Here is a 21,291-nt window from a genome sequence, read left to right on the forward strand (position 1 = left end):
TATGTTCACTGGAGGAGGGCATTTGGAAATTAATGTAAATAAGTGCAGTACGTTTTATATACTTCCTAATTGAGCTTCCAGTTTTCTGATCTTCTGCTCTTCTGCATCCCATGTTCCATCACATCTTTGCCACCGAGCTTACTCTTATTCTTAAAGACTAACTTGAACAGAGATGAGAAATTAAACTTGATTTCTTCCCAGGGAATTTTTGGTGAGAAGTGGGGTAGGTAAGATAGGACTAAACAGGCCTAGAGTGAAACACATCTCAGGCTGGTTTCATTCCCTGCTCTCATCTGGGATATGCCCTCTTGAAGCAAACTTGCAGGTTTGCCGCAAATATGCACTGCTGCTGCTGCTAAGTCGCTTCAGTCCTGTCCAACTCTGTGTGACCCCATAGACGGCAGCCCACTAGGCTCCTCTGTCCCTGGGATTCTCCAGGCAAGAATACTGGAGTGGGGTGCTATTTCCTTTTCCAATGCATCAAAGTGAAAAGTAAAAGTGAAGTTGCTCAGTTGTGTCCGACTCAGCTACCCCATTGACTACAGCCTACCAGGCTTTTCCATCCATGGGATTTTCCAGGCAAGAGTACTGGAGTGGGGTGTCATTGCCTTCTCTGAATATGCACTGCATTAGTAGTTAAAACTGTTCTTAACACTCTTCAGCTGAGCCCCTCCTCCTTCAGCCAACACTTCCCCTAACCCTTCCAACCAAAGACCAATAGCTCAGGTGTTGGCTGTTTAGTTTTCCTGAAGCTTCTAGAATGTCCTTTGGCGTTGAGAACCTTAGAAGTTCTTTCATTCCAACCGGACACCAGTTTGCTCAGGTGTTGGTTGTTTTAGTTTTTCTGAAGCTGCTAGGACCTCATTTCACATTGAGAGACTTAGAAGTTCTTTCATTCCCTGTAGAGAAGACTGAGATAATTGAATGCTGAGCGAGTGGGCTTTCCACGTCGGCCAAGTAAGCCACCGCAGAGGCTTTGGTGAAAACTCCCTCGGAGTGAGGCACAGACTTGTGAATGGGGCTGCCTCAGCTGGGGAGAACCACTGACTGCTCACCAGGTTGGACCCGGTACAAGTCACACCAGTTTGGTTGCAAAGGCCAGCAGGGCTAGCAGAGCCCAGCACGAAAAAAGGTAGTGTGTTGTGGTGGACACCACATGAATAATTACTATGACCTTTATAATATCTTTCACTTTTTAAAAATGGTCTTATGTACTTTTGTTTATGTCTTCTATGTTAACTGAGTACCACTTGCCAGTTTCCATGTAAAGCCGTGTTGAGAATTTTCTCTTATCAGAGTGACATTGAAAATACGGATAGTTTTGGTGTCTTTGTGATACCAAAGCGTCTTGTCTGTGAGCATAGTTTATGTCTCTGTGTATTGATATGCATGTGTATTTCTGATCTGGTTCTGGCCCACAGAATTCTATCAAGGCACTTGATATATATTACACATTTATTTATTTATACATTGTATGCATTATATATTTATAATATCATCATGCATGTATTTATTTATATAAAATCACTGTATTCCAAGTGTAGCAGTCGTAGGGTGTGGTCCTAGAAATTCTATTTGAATTACGCCATCTTCTTGCCAGAATAGCAGTGAAGTCATTCTTAATTTTTATTTTCTGAGCTGATTCTTTGAAATACTTAATTTTGCAACCAAACTATTGCTTCAGAGTGTTTTGAAAAGTAATTACTTGGATGCATTATGTGAAGCTTAATAATTTTAAGAAATAACATGCAGAGAATAGCATGTTTAGAGATTTTGGCTAATAAAATAAGAAAATATTGTTAAATGCATAAAATGCTTTTTTATAAAGATAAGTAAATATTTAAAGTAGAAGCAGATAATGTGGAATTATAATTTTGATTATGAATATTTCTGAGAGTCATGTATTATACATATGACATTTATGCTTACATCATTAAATGATGTTTTGGATTCTGAAACAAGGAAAATTACTACTTAACACATCTTTGTTTCAAGTTCCAATTCAAACAATTCACCCTTTGTCATCAAAATAATAACAATAACCTTACGAATACAACTTGGAGAACTGGTTAAGCCATTTTAAATCTCCCTCTTTTCTTTCCCCGGAAATGACCATTTCTAGAGATAAAGAAAATTTTTGTTTCTGTAAATGTTTCATTTAACTTTTGATTAAGAACACAGTGAGACTGCTTTCAATAGAATATATACAGCCTCATATATCATGATTTTAAAAAGCTTATCAACTTCTGTGTCAACAAGTAGTCATAATCAATAAAATTCAGTCTCTATTATCTTTTATTTTATCCCTTTTGCTTCTCTTATTCTTTGGTATTTAATTACACCAGTTTCTTGTTGACTAATTTAATTTGGTAATTTATCCTTCTGAATTTATCTGGCTGTAAACAAAATGGGTGATTGGAATTTATCTTGTTGGTTCTTCTGACAGCCCATTTTCAGACTGCCCTCTCTCGCGGAGAAGGCAATGGCATCCCACTCCAGTACTCATACCTGGAAAATCCCATGGACAGAGGAGCCTGGTAGGCTGCAGTCCATGGGGTCGCTGAGGGTCGGATATGACTGAGCGATTTCACTTTCTCTTTTCACTTTCATGCATTGGAGAAGGAAATGGCAACCCACTCCAGTGTTCTTGCCTGCAGAATCCCAGGGACCGCGGAGCCTGGTGGGCTGCCATCTATGGGGTCGCACAGAGTCGGACACGACTGAAGCGCCTTAGCAGCAGCAGCAGCCCTCTCTCAGGTGGTTGATTTGGCCGTCGCAAACGTATATGCAAAAGAACTCCTGGGATGTATGTTGATCCATTGTTTTATGCTGCTCAGTGATCAGTTGCCTGTCCGACTAGACACTATGCTTGTTATTTTCATGGAAATTTCTTTCTTGGCTCTTCTTAGGTGTGCTGTGCTTCCTCCTGTCTCCACCCATCCATACTCTTTGTGTATGCTGTGCTATGCTATGCTAAGTCGCCTCAGTCGTGTCCGACTCTGTGCGACCCCATAGACGGCAGCCCACCAGGCTCCGTGGTCCCTGGGATTCTCCAGGCAAGAATACTGGAGTGGGTTGCCATTTTCTTCTCCAATGCATGAAAGAGAAAAGTGAAAGTGAAGTCGCTCAGTCGTGTCCGACTCTTAGCCACCCCATGGACTGCAGCCTACCAGGCTCCTCCATCCATGGGATTTTCCAGGCAAGAGTACTGGAGTGGGGTGCCATTGCCTTATCTAGGAGTTTAATAAGTTAAACTCCAACATACACATGAGCTGCCAAAAGCGTTAAGATACCGAGAGTCACAACCAAAACCATTTCTGTAAACCTGTATTAGGAAATGCAGATTGCAGGGAACTTAATGGAAGCATCCTACTTTCTGGAGTCATTTGTTCTGATGAGAGCCTGAGTGTAAATTCAGTGCAAAACACAGACAGCTATTATGCAGTTAATTATGCACAAAGTAAACATGTACAACTGCAAACAGCAAAACGCCACCTAATAATGGATAACTCCAGATTTATGGTATGCATGCCCAATCTGTAAAGGCTTCTACTCATGAATCTAAAATGAATGGAACATTACCTAAATGATCCAGAATGAAGGATTTAATACATTGCTCTACCCTTATTGCTACTTATTTCTTGTCAGCAGATTTTTCATTTTGCTTTAATTTATTGTACATAAACACTATGCAAATGTTTGGGTCATATTTAAAAACATATGGCTTGTGCTTATGATTACTGGCTAGGCATTTTATTACAAATTACTTGTTAAGCAAATCACTTTCTTAATTATACAGGTTAACATATAATCATTGTGCCCACATGTGCTTGTTATATAAAGCTCCACTAAGTAAACATACTGGGTATAATTTAGGTAATATGTTTATGTATCATCCCCCACATGTGTCACTGTTTCTTCCTAATTATTTTCATCCATGTGAATGAAATGTCTTTTGTAATAAGCATTTCAAATTTTGTATCTCCTGCTGGTAGATTGTTCTGAAATTTAATACCAAATAAATTGTATCATTTGATACTTTTTTCTGTCCCTCAAATGAAAATAATTGAAAAGAAACTAAATTTAAATATTAATTTTTTATCTCCTGTTCCAAGAGATTAATATGACAAAAATGCCAGAATTGCAAAGGTTTTAAAGGATATCTAAATGAATATCTCATAGGTAAGAAAAATTAAAGGTGGCGAGTAATAAAATGTAGGAGAATTAAGATTAATTTATAAAACACATGTTGAGAGACTTTTGAAATTGGACAAATTGACCAGCCAATTTATTAGTTAAAACAGAAACACAAAAACCAATGGTTAATGATATAAAAATGTCAAACTAATCCACTGCTTCAGAGAAGCAAATTTACTGTTTGTTCTGAAACTAATGTATCCTGTGCATGCTTTTAGAGAAAACATTCCTTAATAAAGATCCCAGATGTGTCAAAGTGAGTTCAGCCATTGTAACAAATGACCACTCTGATGGTAGGTTGATAGTGGGGTTGTATGTGTGGTTGGAGAGACAGGGAGGATATGGAAACTCAATACCTTTTATTAAGTTTTGCTGTGAACCAAAATCTGCTCTAAAAAGTTTAATTAAAGACCCAAACAACATTCTCATAATTAATTCTTGTGATAGGCTATAGGTAGTTTCTCATTCTGACCTGTGGTATAAAAGGATAGCATAATTTCAAACACAGAGTAAAAGCTGCCTCCTGTGGGTCATAAGGAAGATGATGGGAAGTAGGTCATAGGTAGTTTTGTTACGTGATAATAGAGAATGCCTCATTTAAGCTATTTCTGTAAATTGATATATTTTCCATATCCTAAATTGATATATATTACAAACTCTTTACATGGGTCCTAACACATTAGGTCTCCCACTTATACTAAATTCTTTTTTCCCTGTTTTAGTTTCTATTGCTATTGCTATCCACTTTTCTTTTTAATGTCTGAAAGTGATACATTAGTTGCTTAGTAGTGTCTGACTCTTTGTAGCCTCATGAACTATAGCCTGCCAGACTCCTCTGTCCATAGGGTTTCCCAGGCAAGAATACTGGAGTGGGCAGCCATTCCCTCCTGCAGGAGATATTCCCAACCCAGGCATTGAACCCAGGTCTCCTACATTGCAGGCAGATTCTATACCACTTGAGCCACCAGCCCATACGTTTTATTTCACATAGTTTCTATTGCTGTTGCTATCCACTTTTCTTTTTAGTGTCTAATGCACCATTAATCCCTCTAAGTATATTTTCTTCTCAAACAATGTAATTTTTATCTTTAAAAGTTTCATTTAGTCTTTTCTGTATTTTCAATGTCTCTTAACATTTACAATATATGGACTACAGCTGTGACTGCTTTAGTGTCCTTTTCTGCTAATTCTAACATCTGTATCAGTTCTTGGTCAATTTTGATTGGTGTATTTTTCTTATTATGGGTCATATTTTCATGCTTCTTTACATGTCTAATAATTTTTATTGAATGCCAAATGACATGATGTCACCTTGCTGTGTAACTTTGTTTTGGGACACAGTTGTGTAGCTTAAACATAGTTTTTATTTTTTCCATTTTGCTTTTTCTTTTAGAAAAAAGAACTTTTTGACTGTGTTGTGCAGCAGGTGGGATCTTAGTCCTCTGGGATGGAACCCACACTCCCTGCATTGGAAGCATGGAGTCTTAACCAGTGGACTGCCAAGTAAGTCCCTCCATTTTGCTTTTTAAAATTTTCTAAGCAAAACTTTTCTGAGTACTGTACCCCATGCTCCATGAATTATGAAATTGTCCAATCTTACTGAATCAAACAGGTACTATTGCATTTCCTATGTGAATTTCAAGTACTGTTCCCTGCAATCCTTTTGGATGATTCTTTTCCTGGTCTTGAGTAGTTTCCTTAATACTTCTGCTGATCAAACATCTATTGATTTAGTTAAAATATTTGCAGATATCTGGAGTTCTCTGTGTAGCTTCCTTCTGTGCTTTCCCTGGTTTTGCATAGTTTCCTTAATACTTGTGTGATCAAAAATATGCTATTTAGTTAAGATATCTGCAGATATCTGGAGTTTTCTGTGTAGCTTCCTTCTGTGCTTTGCCCTTCCTTCATCTCCATGGATACTCAGCTCTATCTTTTTCATCAGGGAGTGTGACTGGATTCCAGCTCCTTGCACTGTCTTGGGCATTTTCTCAAGGCAATAAGCTGTGAAAATAATTAATAATTGGGTTTATCTTGTTTTCTTTTTTCTCAGGGATCATTGTCCTTTGTTGTGTCATATCTGGTGCTTTGAATAAGGTTGTTTAATGTGGATTATTTTATTTTTTGATAGATTTGTGTGTATGTGTGTGTGTATATATTTGTGCAGTGGTAAAAAAGAAAAAAAAGAAATTAAATCCAGTCTCTGTTTCTCTATCATGTCAGAGCAGAGGTCAGTATATATAGTTTTATTTATGTGATAAGTTCTCACATTGGTTTTACTGGTCTACAGAAATGTGTAATTTTCTTTTTTCCGTAGATACTGGCAGATTTTGTTTTAAAATGTAACAAATTATAGTTCTGCCAACACTATATAAAAGTACCTTTCCCTATATAAACTCAAAAGTCAGCTCTTTTTAAATGTTTCCAATCTGGTTACAAAGTTATCGATCATTTTTAATAATTTGTATTTCCTGTTATTGAATTTAAGCATGATTTTAAATGCTTGTTGGTCATTGGAATCTTCTCTGCTGTGAATTGCTGAGTTGTGTATTTTGCTCATTGTTTTGCTCTTGTGGGGGTGGCCATTTTCTTATCAATTTGTAAAACGCACATTCTGTCTTTTAATAATTCTGTGTGTAACTTGTGTTGTAAATATTTCTAATGTTTGTCTTCTAATATTTCTTTATTGGTTTTGTCTTATATCTAATTTTTAGTTAATTTTTAAGTTTTAATTATTTGATTGAAAATAGCATTTTTGTTTGTTTTGTTTGTTCTAATAACAGCAAGGTTTTATAGTATCTGGTTAAGAAAGACAACCTTTTCCCTGCATTGCACAGGTAGCATTCTAGTATTCCTTACAAAGTAGAGGGTTATCTGGGCAGTAAACAAGGAAACTGAAACCAGAGCATCTATGTCCTTTCCATTTTTCTATAGATATGTTACTTGAATAATCATAGGCTAGTAGGAGACACAAGTGATGCAGGTTTGATCCCTGGGTAGGGAAGATCCCTGGAGTAGGAAATGGAAACCTGCTCCAACATTCTTACCTGGAAAATTCCATGGACAGAGGAGCCTGTTAGGCTACATCCATGGAGAAGCAAAAGTCAGACATGACTGAGCAACTGAATACATGCACTCACACTCACACACACACACACACACACACACACACATAATTAAAATAGACGATCACTTTCTGAGGGAGGAAGGAATAGAGAGAAGGGAGAGATAAACAGAAAATAGATACCTTTAAACCATGATTTTTTTGTTCAAAACATAAGTGGTTGTTATATCTAGATTATTTTGAGAACAAGTGATGCTGTTAACTGTCATCAGCAGATCCATCAAATGAGATTCAACACATTTCATAAAGTTTTGTCAATCAAAGTTTCTAAGCCAGCTGGTAATACTTCTACTTGAGAATGAAATTTGTGTATTTCAGTATATACCGAAAAAAAAATGTAAGCGTATATAGTATTAATGCCATGAACTCATTTAATAGCATCCTCTTGAACAACTCATTGGAAAAGACTCTGATGCTGGGAGGGATTGAGGGCAGGAGGAGAAGGGGATGGCAGAGGATGAGATGGCTGGATGGCATCACCAACTTGATGGACGTGAGTTTGAGTGAACTCTGGGAGTTGGTGATGGACAGGGAGGCCTGGCGTGCTGCAATTCATGGGGTTGCAAAGAGTCGGACACGACTGAGCAACTGAACTGAACTTAACATTTCATCATGGTACAAGGTGGTACCAGACTGATGTGAAACGAGTTTTGAGACCATGATGCCTACCTGTAGTTTATTTCACTTTCATCTGAAGGAGAGTATGCATTTCAGAGATGAATCCTATAATCATAGCTCTCTTGCATCTCTAACTGAATAATCATACATTATTCCATGATAAGACCTCATCTTTTATTTTAGCTTTAATTCCATAGAAGTTTGAAACTTTAAAATTGTTCATTTTTCTTTATTGTACTTTTGAAGCTGTCCAAATTTCACTGAGTGGTATTCTTTCCTTTCCATCATAAAGGATCTGTTGAAGAAAGTAGACATTCAATTAACGACTCACCTGACACCATAGCTTCCTCTGCAGAATGATATCTTATCTTTGAGATACACTGAAGCTTGACTCTCATGACATTTCACTATCAAACATTCAGGTAAATTGCTTAAGGACATTAATTTCTCTGCCAGTCTCTCAAAGCAGTGCTTCAGAAATGTACAGCAAATGTTACAAAATGACCTGAATTCATTGTCATAATATATAAATGTGATTATTCAGTGTGGTATACTGTCTTAACCTCTTATATAGTAGTGACATTTATATGTGATGTCTTTTTGTAAAGTGTTCACTTTATGCCATATTAGAGAAAAAAAATATATAAGGGCAGTTAGAAGCTACAGAAGCAAGTAGATTTTTCAGCTTTCACCATGTGAAATATTTTTCTAGGATGTATATTATAATGTTTAGTACTGTGTTTTAAAAAATAGAATTATTTACAAATATGGCTCCATAAATCCCATGCATTGTCTATCCTTATTATTCTAACTTTACTAATAGTCATAACAATTTTGTGTGTTTATTCTAATTTCTTCAAATATACTGTTACTCAAAACTTACCTTGTAATTTTTATGTGTTTGTATCCTCAATGACTTGTGTGCAGCTGAATATGTAGTAGTCAAAAACACATTGACTTTTTTTTAAACAATTTAGAAGTATATATTGAATAGCCTACATGTGACATAAATATTAGAGAAATAAATTAATACATATTCTCAAAGAACATATATTCAATAAGAAGACAGAAACATACAGCATAACCATACATATACATTTACACAAAAACAAAGCAGAAATTAGAAGAAACCATCCAGAAAGAGCTAAAAAAAAAAAACAAAAACCCACCAAAATTGTTATGAGAATTTAGAAGAGGGTTTGGAAACTAGCAAAATTCATTAAAAAGATATTGCCACAAACTAGAGACATAATAAAATGAATGTAAAATATTGAAAGGTGCAATTATTTCTATGAAGTAAGACCAGAAAACACATATACAAAAATTCTTAAATAGTGTGGCCAAATTTTAAGATGGTAAACAGAAACATGCAGAGCTCAGGAGATAAATAGAAGAAAAAGACAAAATCATTTGAGGAATGAAGACTAAATTCCAAGGGGCACAAAGGAGAATAGATTCCATAAAATCAGTAACAAAAATAAATGATAGAATTGAAAGAAATTAATAAAGGTGTTATTTAAAGAAGTTGAGACAAAAAGTAGATATAGAAGACAGTCAAGTGGGATTCAGTGTATGTACAATTTGATCTTTTGTGCCAAAAATAGAAAAATAATGTTGTAGGAATTCAGGATGTAAATGCTTATATATTTCAGAGGCTTTCTCCACACCACACCTGCATCATTATTTTTTTTCTTCTTGAAGTTTGTTCATTAACAGATTTTAATTAAATTTTGCACTTTCTGTTTTTTTTTTTCCCCATCATTGAATCAGCCAGATTGAATAAAAGTGGATAGACGTTGCAGTTTTTTTATATTAAATAATATGGGCTCATTATTTTGTGACTCCAGACTGTCAGGTACAGAATTTATTAATGCCTCTCTGTAACTTAAATTGTTTTGCATGTTATCTATCCAGCAAAATCTTCCATAACTTCCCAAGTTTAGGGTAAGTCCTGAATGATACTAGAATGTATCTAAAACTCTTTGAATATGCCTTTTTCATTCCCTGTTGCCCATCCCCACAATGTCCTTTTGGCCTGCAGTACCTTCCACCATTGCTCACATGCAAAGTTTATGCTGAAGCCAATAGCTCTAAATGTTTTTCCTTCATAGGAAAGGTATATTGGATTATTCTTCTTTCTGCTCCTCTCATGCTTTTTGTATTCATTCATCAGAGCAATTGTCATGTTGAGTTATAATTGTTTCCTTATATGCTTCTTGACCACAGGATTTTAAACTCTTCAACAATGTGAATGTTCATGATGTAAATGTCATAATCTTTATAAAGTCTTTATAATATTTATAAAGTCATTATTTTAGACATTGCTTGCAACCTACTGCTCAGTAAATGGTCAGTGATTTTTATTTATTTAACTTACTTTCAATAAAACTAAACTCTTTTAGCATTTTCTCAACAAGGAAGTCCCAGTAAAGTTGTGTATTCTTAATTTTTAAAAATTTTCAAGTCCTTGGGACCTGTTACATTATACTCTATAGTCCTCTGAGAATCTTTATCTCAGTGTCCTTTCTGTTACAATGGGTGTATGAGTTAGGTGCCTTATCTTTACTTTTTCTTTTTTTTTTTTAATTTCCTATCTCTCTTTCTGGACAGCCTGAGTAAGCTACCTCATCTCCCTGTGCTTTACTTTTGGCATCTGTAAAACAGGGATAATAATAACATCTACATATAGAGTTGTTTTGAAGATTAAACAAAGTTATATATGTAAAGTATTTAAAACAATATATAAAATATATGTCCTTAAAATGGTTACTATCCCTATAATTGCTGCTTCCAGCTGTTTCTACTACTTTTACTCATTTTTGACCTGGTACAGTGCATAAGTGGAAAAAAGACTTTGCACTACCTCTTGGGAAAACCAGCCTATCTTTATGTGCAATTCCTCTAAGTGATGGCTTCTCAGGTGCAATGAATTTTTCAGTCTGCCTACAACAGTCATGGGTTGTTTAAAGCCTTACTGCCAATGATTAGGGACATTCTCCAGAAACAATATTGACTCTGATTCTTCCAGAAGCAATGGGGAATGACAGTTTACAACTAATTGTATTTAATAAGAGCTCCATTTTAAGAGGGAAAATAAATCAGGAATCATTAAATTATCATTACTAATACTATTGCTTGGTGGTCAACACCTGTGCTATGGGCATGTCTGTGATCTAGGAACCAAAAGCTGTATGTTAAATTACTGTTACCATTATAAATCCTCCTGAGGAAATAAACAGTTCTGATTCTGCTGAGAAATATGCATTTACAGTTAGGTAGTTAAAGTTGAGATGAAGAGAGGTAATATGGCTCATCTACAAAATGTGGAAGAACATGTAAGTCACAATTAAACACAACTTATAAATGCCTCAATGCAAACAAATCTTACTGATGACATGACTTCAATATCTCAGCTTCTTTGGCTTTTTATACCAGATCTTTTCCTTAAAACTGTATGGCAGTTTGGGTGTACTTGTGACATGTAGAATGAGAACATTAGGACAATTTTTTTTCAATTTGGCAGTTTATTGGAAATGCAAAAAGAGTCACATTTAATCAGTAATTATTGAATTTTTTTTCCTCAGACTTTCATTAGGATGAAAAATCTCAGATATTAACATTATATCAGTTGATTTAGTGGAATGCATCTTTTGATACAGAGAATACATCTATACTTACCAATAAATTGACTGGGCAATTGAATAGTCTATTATGGTAATGAATGCTATCAAAAGAAGTTAGGAAAAACTATATTGACACAGTATTTATATGAAGATAAATATTTTGTGAAAAATAATGCACAATGATTTCTTAATTTACATTATGTATTTCTTGATCATTTCCAATGTAATAGCATTTAAAACACTACAAGTTTTGTCAACAACACAGATAACAAAATCTTTGTGCTCACAGACCTTACATTCCAGTGCAAACATAATTGTGTTAGAAATGTAGGTTATCACTTAACATTAAAATTATTTATGAAGGACTATTGTCGATTGACTTCCCTGGTGGCCCAGATGGTAAAGCGTCTGCCTATAATGCAGGAGACCTGAGTTCCATCCCTGGGTCAGGAAGATCCCCTGGAGAAGGAAATGGCAACCCACTCCAGTACTCTTGCCTGGAAAATCCCATGGATGGAGCATCCTGGTGGGCTACAGTCCATGGGGTTGCGAAGAGTTGGACATGACTGAGTCACTTTACTTACTATTGTCAATTACCTTTTCAGATGAAATATTTTAGCAGGTAAACAAAGTCAGGGTTTGCTTTATATCTACTTCTACAGATATTTAATTAAACAATTTTCCACCAAACTAAACCATTTTACCAATTAAATTCCTAGAGTGGGAACTTTCAGCATAAAGAGGCTTCACATTATGAGCCTTTGCCTTGGCTTTTTGCTTTTGTCTATAGTTTCTCTCTAAATATTTTAATAGACTAGTCTCTCATTTCAGTGAAGTTTTCGTTGAAATTCCCTCTGAGGGAATGACTGTCACCCTTTCTAATAGAGTATCTCCATACTGTCTCTCTTTACCCATTTTACTTTTTTTGTGTGTGCTTATTACTAACTGATCTACTACCTGTGTTTTTTTTCTTATTGTGTCCTTTACCATGCAGAATGCTTCATGATAATGGTGAATTTTTTTCAATCACGGCCGTACCCCTGTCTCTGTAATAGTGATAAGAATATGGTAAACTTTCAGTAGATATTTAACAGTGTGGTAAATCATGATGTATATAAATGAAATTTCAAACTAATTCTGTTTAAAAGGAATTCATATCAAACAGTTACCTGAAATGAGAAGGAGTTTATTTTATTCTTTCTGGCATACAATGATCTTTACTATAAAAGAAGATTGGGTGGCTTTTTGGCTGTAACTTAAACTATAAATACTGTTTCTAATCATTTCAGTTTGGCTTCTTTTTTAACCTTTTAAACATCACACACAAGTAACCTCATTTAAACAGTCTACTTTTAAGACAGATTAAAAAAAAATACTGGTTTTCTTTCACTATGCAGTTTTACACAGAATTCAATCAGTTTGAGAATCTTATGTGTCTTTTACAAAAGAGCTTTTACTGTATTATAAAACTAATTATTAGAAAAAATTTAAATACAATTTTTCTAGAGAGCTGAATAATCTCATTTCTTTAAATTTCAGATTTTCCTTAAGTAATTATTCTAAAAGAATTTTCATTTTACCAGGAATATTATGTAAGCAATATAGTTTGATCAGAAAGCTACCTGAGCAATTAATGTTTTTCATAATGTGGGTTTACTTCAGCATAGTCATGCAAATGGAAGCAATAAGAAATATTTAATAGAAACTGAAAGAAAAAGACCGGGGAAGTTTCATGTGGAGTCTGAACTCTGGTCTTTGTTGGTATTGTTTTGAGGCCTGTGCATTGCATTGCACATAATTGTTACTCAGTGAATTTTTATTTGATGAATAAAACATGTTTCCTAAATGGTGCATTATATAAAATCATTTTAGGTTTAGTTAGGCAGCAAAGTCTTAAAATACAAATTTCTAGAAAAAATTGTTTACTTTCTAGTGTTAATTTTTTAGTGATCTTAAAATCAGATAATTGAGTCTGTATAAGAGACATTATGTCATAGGCTAAGACCAAATGAAAAAGTGAAGTCACTCAGTTGTGTCCGACTCTTTGTGACCCAATGGACTATAGCCTGCCAGAGTCCTCCATCCATGGGATTTTCCAGGCAAGAATACTGGAGTGGGTTGCCATTTCCTTCTCTGGGGGATCTTCCCGACCCAGGGATCAAACCCAAGTCTCCCACATTGCAGGCAGACTCTTTACTGTTTAAGCCACCAGGGAATCCCGAAAAGAATGATCTGCCCTCCCTGAGGTTCGAACTCAGCACCTTCAGATTATGAGACTGAGGAGCTGCCTACTGCACTAAGAGGGCAGACCAAATAGCTGAACCCTATTATTTTATAGCTGAGAAACCACATTTAGAGGGAAAATAGTTCAACAGAAACAAAACCAAAATACTGCATTTAAGCACTGTTAGGTATTTTGCTATGCTATGCTAAGTCACTTCAGTCGTGTCCGACTCTGTGTGACCCCATAGACGGCAGCCACCAGGTTCCCCCGTCCCTGGGATTCTCCAGGCAAGAACACTGGAGTGGGTTGCCATTTCCTTCTCCAATGCATGAAAGTGAAAAGTGAAAGTGAAGTCACTCAGTCGTGTCCAACTCTTAGTGACCCCATGGACTGCAGCCTACCAGGCTCCTCCATCCATGGGATTTTCCAGGCAAGAGTATTTTACAGCCTTCTTAATCAACAGATATTATTAATTTATATTTCACAAGAAAGTAGTGTTATCTGAATACTGAGATAATTCAAGGTGTCTCACCAAAAACCTTAAATTTATGTTTCAACATATTTTGAAAAGGTATACATTTAAGCAACAAAAATTAATTACTGTAAAGAGAACCATCTGAATCACATTGATTCTACTGATATCTACTCTTGATAGCACTCTTAAAATGTAGTTTGCCAAGATAATTAGCGGTCTCTTTGCTTTTCTTTTCCAACCATCTCTTTCTGTTTTTATTTTTAACTTAGGTTTTTGAATTTCTAAACATAGACCTATTGACAATATAAGAATTTCATGTTTATTGTCAAATAGTGTGACACTTTCCTTTATGTCGTTTCCAGTAATAGAGAATTTCCCCTCATATTTAATCCTTAAAATTTATCCAACAACTAAGTGAAACACTAATGCAGTGGACATGACATGTCAGTCCCACAGTGACATGCCTGTCACATTAGCACAAGCATTGGCTAATAGAAGACAGGGAGTGGTTTATAGGAAGAATTGTTCCCAGGTTTTTAATTGCTTTGTGTGGTCAAATTACTACTGCTAGGAAAAAAAAAAAAAAGGGAATGCTCAGTTAACTAAAATGCTATAAAGAGATAAAATAGAGGAATGTAGTGGTGATGGAGGGAGGGAAATCAAGTTTTAATTGGTTTCCAGAGAAAGAATTTTTTTTAAGAAAACTGTCAAATAAAAAAAAAATTGCCACAGTGACAGATTTTATTATAGTACATAACTGTGCCAATCACATGTGATGGAGAACAATATTATGTATCTGCTAAAATCTGATGGGTAGCAGTTTATATCCTTGGAAACTTTAGTAAAATAGAAATGTATTTTCCTAGAGACCATGCTGAAAATGATTATTTTATTTCAAATGTTATGTTTGTAAACAACCATTGTTTCTATTCAAAGAATGTGTTTGGAATATTCTAAATGAGTCATAAAATAAATAATTTTTATTGTCATTTTTAATTACTCAAGGGTTGGAAGATATTCCTTTGGACTTTAGGCAAATGGTGAACAATAATTATCTATGAGAGATGCCTATTTCTGAAGAGTCATTAAAACTTATAACTTACAGAATAATTGTTGAGGTAGAGGAATGTGTTGGAAATAATAGTAGATTGGAATAGATTAATGTCCTAATTCATCGTCCATGTGGCTAAGGACTAATAACTTATATAAGCATTAAAAAGAGAGTTGGACTAGATAAATTGCTAACATCCTATATGTCTTTAAAATATCATTATTCTCTAAAATATTTTTACATAATTAGAGACCAAGTCAAGGTATATTCAAGATTTTTCTCCATACCATAGTCTCTTTAACCTTAACAATTTTTAGTATTATAATTAAACTTTCCCTATTTAAGTGTAAGCATGTATTTCTATATATTTTTTTAATTTTATTTTATTTTTAAACTTTACAATATTGTATTTCTATATTTTAGTACACCTCTATTAAATAGTAACTACATACACACACAAATATAAAATTCCATGATTCTCAAAAGATTACACCATAAACTGAAGCACCTGTATAAATTTGTTTCCTCAAATTAACCTATTCCTCTAATATTGAATTATTCCTTTACTGAGTTTGTATAAGTTGTATTATAAAGTTACAGTTGAGCTGCTAAAAATTATTATTCTATTTATTGGTAGATTAAAAGTTGTTATGCCTCTGCTTATAATTAGAATGGCAAGAAACTATTTGCTTCTTTTTGTGATTATTAAAGCATAATTTCCATAATCTGCAGATCTGTGTTTTAATCTCACTCTTTTTCTCTCACTTCTGCTCTCCCTACCCCACTCTTTTTTTCTTTCCTTGTCCTTTCTTTTCTTCCACTCTCCCTCTTTCATTTGTACTCACTGTCCTTCCCCTCTCTCTCTCTCTCATTTTCTATTTTTGTCCTTGATTCTTCTCTTCTTCACACATTCATTGAGTAGGTAATGTACTTAGACACGTGAAGAGATATATAAGTGAATCACTTTGATGTATACCTGAAGCTATCACAAGATTGTTAATCAACTATGCTGCTGCTGCTGCTAAGTCGCTTCAGTTGTGTCCGACTCTGTGCGACCCCATAGACGGCAGCCCACCAGGCTCCCCCGTCCCTGGGATTCTCCAGGCAAGAACACTGGAGTGGGTTGCCATTTCCTTCTCCAATGCATGAAAGTGAAAAGTCGAAGTGAAGTCGCTCAGTCGTGTCCGACTCCCAGCAACCCCACAGACTGCAGCCCACCAGGCTCCTCCGTCCATGGGATTTTCCAGGCAAGAGTACTGGAGTGGGGTGCCATCGCCTTCTCTGTAATCAACTATACTCCCATATAAATTAAAAATTTGAAAAGAATCTGTGAAGAGAAAATAGTCATGGCTTCAGGAGACCTAATGTTTAAGAAGCCCTGTAAGGCAGATGGCAGGTACTAGGGGAGTGTTCCATGTACTGGTTAAAAATACTGATGAGTTCAGAACTGTTGTTTCCTTTTACGTGTATGTTTGTGTGTGTACTAAGTTACTTCAGTCATGTCCAACCCTTTGCAACCCTATGGACGATAGCCCATCAGGCCCCTCTGTCCATGAGATTCTCCAGCAAGAATACTGGAGTGTGTTACCATGCTCTCCTCCAGGGGATCTTCCCGACCCAGAGATCAAACCCTTGTCTATTACATCTCCTGTATTGGCAGGCAGGTTCCTTACCACAAATGCCACAAGGGAAGCCTCTTTCTGTTTTATTAAGATTGTTTTTATTCCTATTTTTTTATATATAGGAATAAAAACAATCCTAATAAAACTTCATAGAGTTTCTTAAGGATAAGATGATATAATGCATAAAAGGAACTTAGAATATTGCCTGATTTACATGAATGCTTAGTAAATACTATTATTTACAATAACACAATATATGTATCATTTCAATACAATGTATCATTGTTGGTGTTAGTGGTAGTACCAATCACAGAAGTAATAAAGCATGATTTAATTCAGCAATCTCCTCGTTCTGGACATATAGTTTCTTTCTGAATATTATACTATAATAAGCAATTTTGTGATGAAATCCTTGAAGCTAACTCTTCTGCCCATAATTTATTGCATTCTTATTATAATCATAGTTTATATAATCATATAGGGAATTCAGAATTTCTCATTCAATAGTTATACACTTTGAAAGTTTTTTAATATTGGTTTCACTAACTTGATGACCCAAAACTTATTATATTCCCATTAAAAAATGTGAAAACTTTGAACACATATTGGTAATTTAGTTTCCATCTCACTTGTGACAATTTGTACTCAAATATGCAGCCCAGTCCAGTGTTCTTGCCTGGAGAATCCCAGGGATGGGGGAGCCTGGTGGGCTGCCGTCTATGGGGTCGCACAGAGTCGGACACGACTGAAGCGACTTAGCAGCAGCAGCATGTCCTGTGTGAGGGTATGCATCGTTGCACTCACCTCGCAGAACAGCTTCTTGATATAAGCTCTGAAATTTAGTTAATGAAAGGGCACATTGTTGATGTTTCATTTTGGATGTTTTTAATTACTTATGAGATTAAATATTTATCTGGTTTATTGACATTTTTCTGTCTACTTTTATAGATCAGTATTTCTTGTCTATTCATCTCCCCTGTTCTTCTGAAGTATTATGGACTTATTTATTCATGCATTTAAATAGTTTTTTCCGGACATCTCTAGAAAATTGGGGTGTTGAGAAAGAGTGGTTTCCCTTTGTGCTCAGTCTTACTGATTATTACCCTGGACATCTTATATATTTGTCATTTGTTTTAATGGTTGGATGTCCCACTTAATATTAGTGATAGACATGCTCCAGACATGGGTTTGACTTAGATGCAATAGTTTTTTAGTATTAAGATACATGTTAACTATACAATACAGATACTTTGCTATTTTCAATAAAATAAGTTTTCTTTTAAATATGTGACAGTTAAAATTTATTTTTGAGTCACTTTTATGCATCGCTAAATTGTATTTTTAGCTTTTTGACCAATTGCTGAGGCAGATAAACATAATCTGTTTTTCTAACATTAAACCTTTTCATTTATGAAATAAAATATGTAGTAAAGGAGGCTTCTTCCCTTGTGGCCCAAATGGTGAAGAGTCTGCATACAATGCAGGAGACCTGGGTTCGATTCCTGAGTTGGAAAGATCCCCTGGAGGTGGGCATGGCAACCCTCTCCAGTATTCTTGCCTGGAAAATCCCATGGACAGAGAAGCCTGGTGGGCTACAGTCCCTGGCGTCACATAGAATCAGACATGACTGAGTGACTAACACACACATCTTTTTGCTCGAGTTGACATCTCTAGAAAACTTTCAAAGTGTATAGCTATTGAATGAGAAATTCTGGCAGTTATTCAAAGTTTTTTACATTTTAAAAACACGTTTATTCTTTTTTTGCATCATATATTTTCATTTCTTCCAAATTTAGTAGTTTGCTCCATCAATATATTTATTATATTGATTTATTATTACATTAATATTGCTATATTAATCATAGAATCACGGTAGTACTCATACTATTGCTTAATTTTATACTATTGTGATTGTTATTATTGTTTAGTTGCTAAGTCATGTCTGAGACTTTATGACCCCACGGCCTATAGCCTGCCAGGCTCCATAGGATTTCCCAGGCATGAATATTGGAATGGATTGCCAATTGTTATTATATTATTATACAACTGATGACTGTTTTTCTTTAAAACAACTCACTGTACAAATAAAAATATATATTTTAAAAAGGGAATTTTGTTACATTATCACAACTAATAATTACCTGGCATCACCATCTCTCATAGAATATTAGCAGTAAAAATAAATGCAATGGAAACAAAACAGTGCTACAAATTTATAACAGTAAAATATCAACAATAAATCACTTTTACATAAAATACATACTAAAATATTTTTATTTGGTAGAAGAATAGAACTATTTATTTAAAAAAAATTGGATTCAGGGTTGAATAGTTGAAAAATAAGCCATGGTTCAGCATCATTGTCAATTCTAGTTTAACTTGGTGACTATGTTAAGAATCACTGAGAAGTCTTAGTTGAAAAGAATAAAATATATTTAAAAATTTCATCAAAGGATGTAAGTTGATTTTTGTTATAAAACTCATACATACCTGAAAGAAAAAAAGGAGCATATAAAATGTAAGTATCTAAAGAAATGTCCAGAATCTGTTGTTCAGAATTTGGCAATATATTGGATAATACCCGTAAGAGAGACGTTTATCTTTCTGTTGCTTTACCCTATTATTTTCAGCATTTGTTTTGTGAAATAACATGTTAAAGACCTTTTAGAAAGACTGTCAATTATTTTTTATGATATTAATAGTTTAAAGTGTTTTCTTCCAGATCAACACATAGTCACTATTTGAACATAAAGAAATTCAATATTTGTTAGTGTTTAAACAAGTTAATGAGGTCACTAGAATACTGCCTAGAGCCCTGGGCGCACACTCAGATTATATCATGCATTCAAAGTTTATTATATTCCAACTCTGTACTAACAGCTTTGTATTGATTATTTTTCTGTTTTTCTGGTTGGTAGGTATTGGGATTTTACACATCTTTTTACAGTGGAGAAAATATGGTCTTAGAGACATTGAGAGAGACGACTGCATGGCACTAATGGATGGGAGGTAGACCAGAACCTAGGCCTGTATAGTCTGGATCATGCTGGCAAACGTCCGCCTCCATTCCATTGCTTCAATGGCAGTGTGAGTGGAACCATGAACTGTAGAGACGCCTCTTTCTTCTGGGAAAACAGCTCCTTGGACTGGATGGTAGGCTGCCCAGATGCCTGTGACTGCTTGTCTCAGAGGAGCCCTAGGGCTGGCTGTCACTCTTTGGAAAGCATTCATATAAGTGGATGTTATTTTAGTACATCAATATTTTTTATTATGAATTGAAATATTTATCAGTCAATCCAGAAAATACTTTGGCCTTGTGATACTTTTTTAAAAAATAAATGCTTTCTTATTTTCTCTGACATTATGTTTGTTCTTAGCTAAAGGGTCAAGATTATATCAAGATTGATATTAATATTGCTGACCTTGGTGCAACGTTCTATTTGTGTGGTAAAGAAAATGCATTATAAATACTCTTAAGCCATAATTATATTAGAGACTGTAATAGATTAGTAACTTAAAGGATATGAAACTAGACGCACAGTATAAATTTATTTGAAAATCTATATATTTATGAACATACAGATAAAAAATATTACTAGTCTCTAAAATGTTAACTATAGTTATTAAGAAATAGAGATAAAATTATATTTTCATATTGAGTACTAAATTTTCTCCACCATTAATTAATATTCCCTAATGAGGAAAAAGTAAATTTTATCTTCTAATGTGTTTTTTTTTTTTAATTTCCCTGAGTCTATATTATAGAAAGTTATTTTACCTGATTCTGAAGATTTTTCCTTTTAGTTTTGAATAAAGAAATATTTTCGTACCTGAGAAAATATTTCATTTGATTTTTCCTTACAGATGAAAGTTTATAATTTTGCATTTTAGGGAGCAGAAATGGATTAGGACCCTATCTAAATATTTTGAATTCTGATAAGACAGAAATGTAAAATTTAGTATCAGTCTTATTTATTTTTTAATTCACTGATAAACCAAACTAGGAAAGGAAGAAGGGAATTGCAGGTGAGGTATTTTTGGAAGCAGTCGGTTTTATTGGGAAGTATTTCTTCTATTTTGTCATACCATCTCAAATAAGGTGTGGTAACATTATTGGTCAGATCCTACAGTGTTAACGGAACTAAGTTTGTAGATGAAGGTGTGTCTGTAAGTGAAAAGTTCAGCGCGCGTGTGTGTGTTGTCGCTTTGTTATTTTTGTATTCTCCATGGAATAACTACTATTTGTAAGTTTATGAGTAAACATTAGAGGAAAATGTTTTCTTGTATGGCTGTCTCTCTGGCTCTTTTCTAAATCAGGTTTATGTTGAATCAGTCTTTTCAGTTTATATTGCTGTGGGCT

The 21,291-nt window shown here is 34.7% G+C and overlaps 1 protein-coding gene across 41 annotated transcripts in view; it reads left to right on the forward strand.

The window, feature by feature from the left end:
• Nucleotides 1–21,291, forward strand: part of LOC129619891 (uncharacterized) — a 684,565-nt gene that overhangs the window by 470,049 nt on the left and 193,225 nt on the right. For 17 of the 41 annotated variants that reach the window (XR_008698241.1, XR_008698242.1, XR_008698244.1 and 14 more), the window contains 3 exons: nucleotides 5,591–5,700; nucleotides 8,229–8,358; nucleotides 19,850–20,290. Coding sequence is in view for 16 of the 41 variants with exons in the window: in XM_055535357.1 (XP_055391332.1) it covers nucleotides 5,591–5,700; nucleotides 19,850–19,944 (205 nt within the window). In the remaining 25 variants the exon portion in view is untranslated. Of the gene's footprint in view, nucleotides 1–731; nucleotides 1,133–5,590; nucleotides 5,701–7,696; nucleotides 7,728–8,228; nucleotides 9,078–19,849; nucleotides 20,291–21,291 lie in introns of those variants that run through there. The other 24 variants (XM_055535362.1, XM_055535366.1, XM_055535365.1 and 21 more) reach the window with 12 other exon arrangements.

This window comes from Bubalus kerabau, chromosome 9 (assembly GCF_029407905.1).
Source record: "Bubalus kerabau isolate K-KA32 ecotype Philippines breed swamp buffalo chromosome 9, PCC_UOA_SB_1v2, whole genome shotgun sequence".
In the NCBI taxonomy this organism is placed as follows: domain Eukaryota; kingdom Metazoa; phylum Chordata; class Mammalia; order Artiodactyla; family Bovidae; genus Bubalus; species Bubalus kerabau.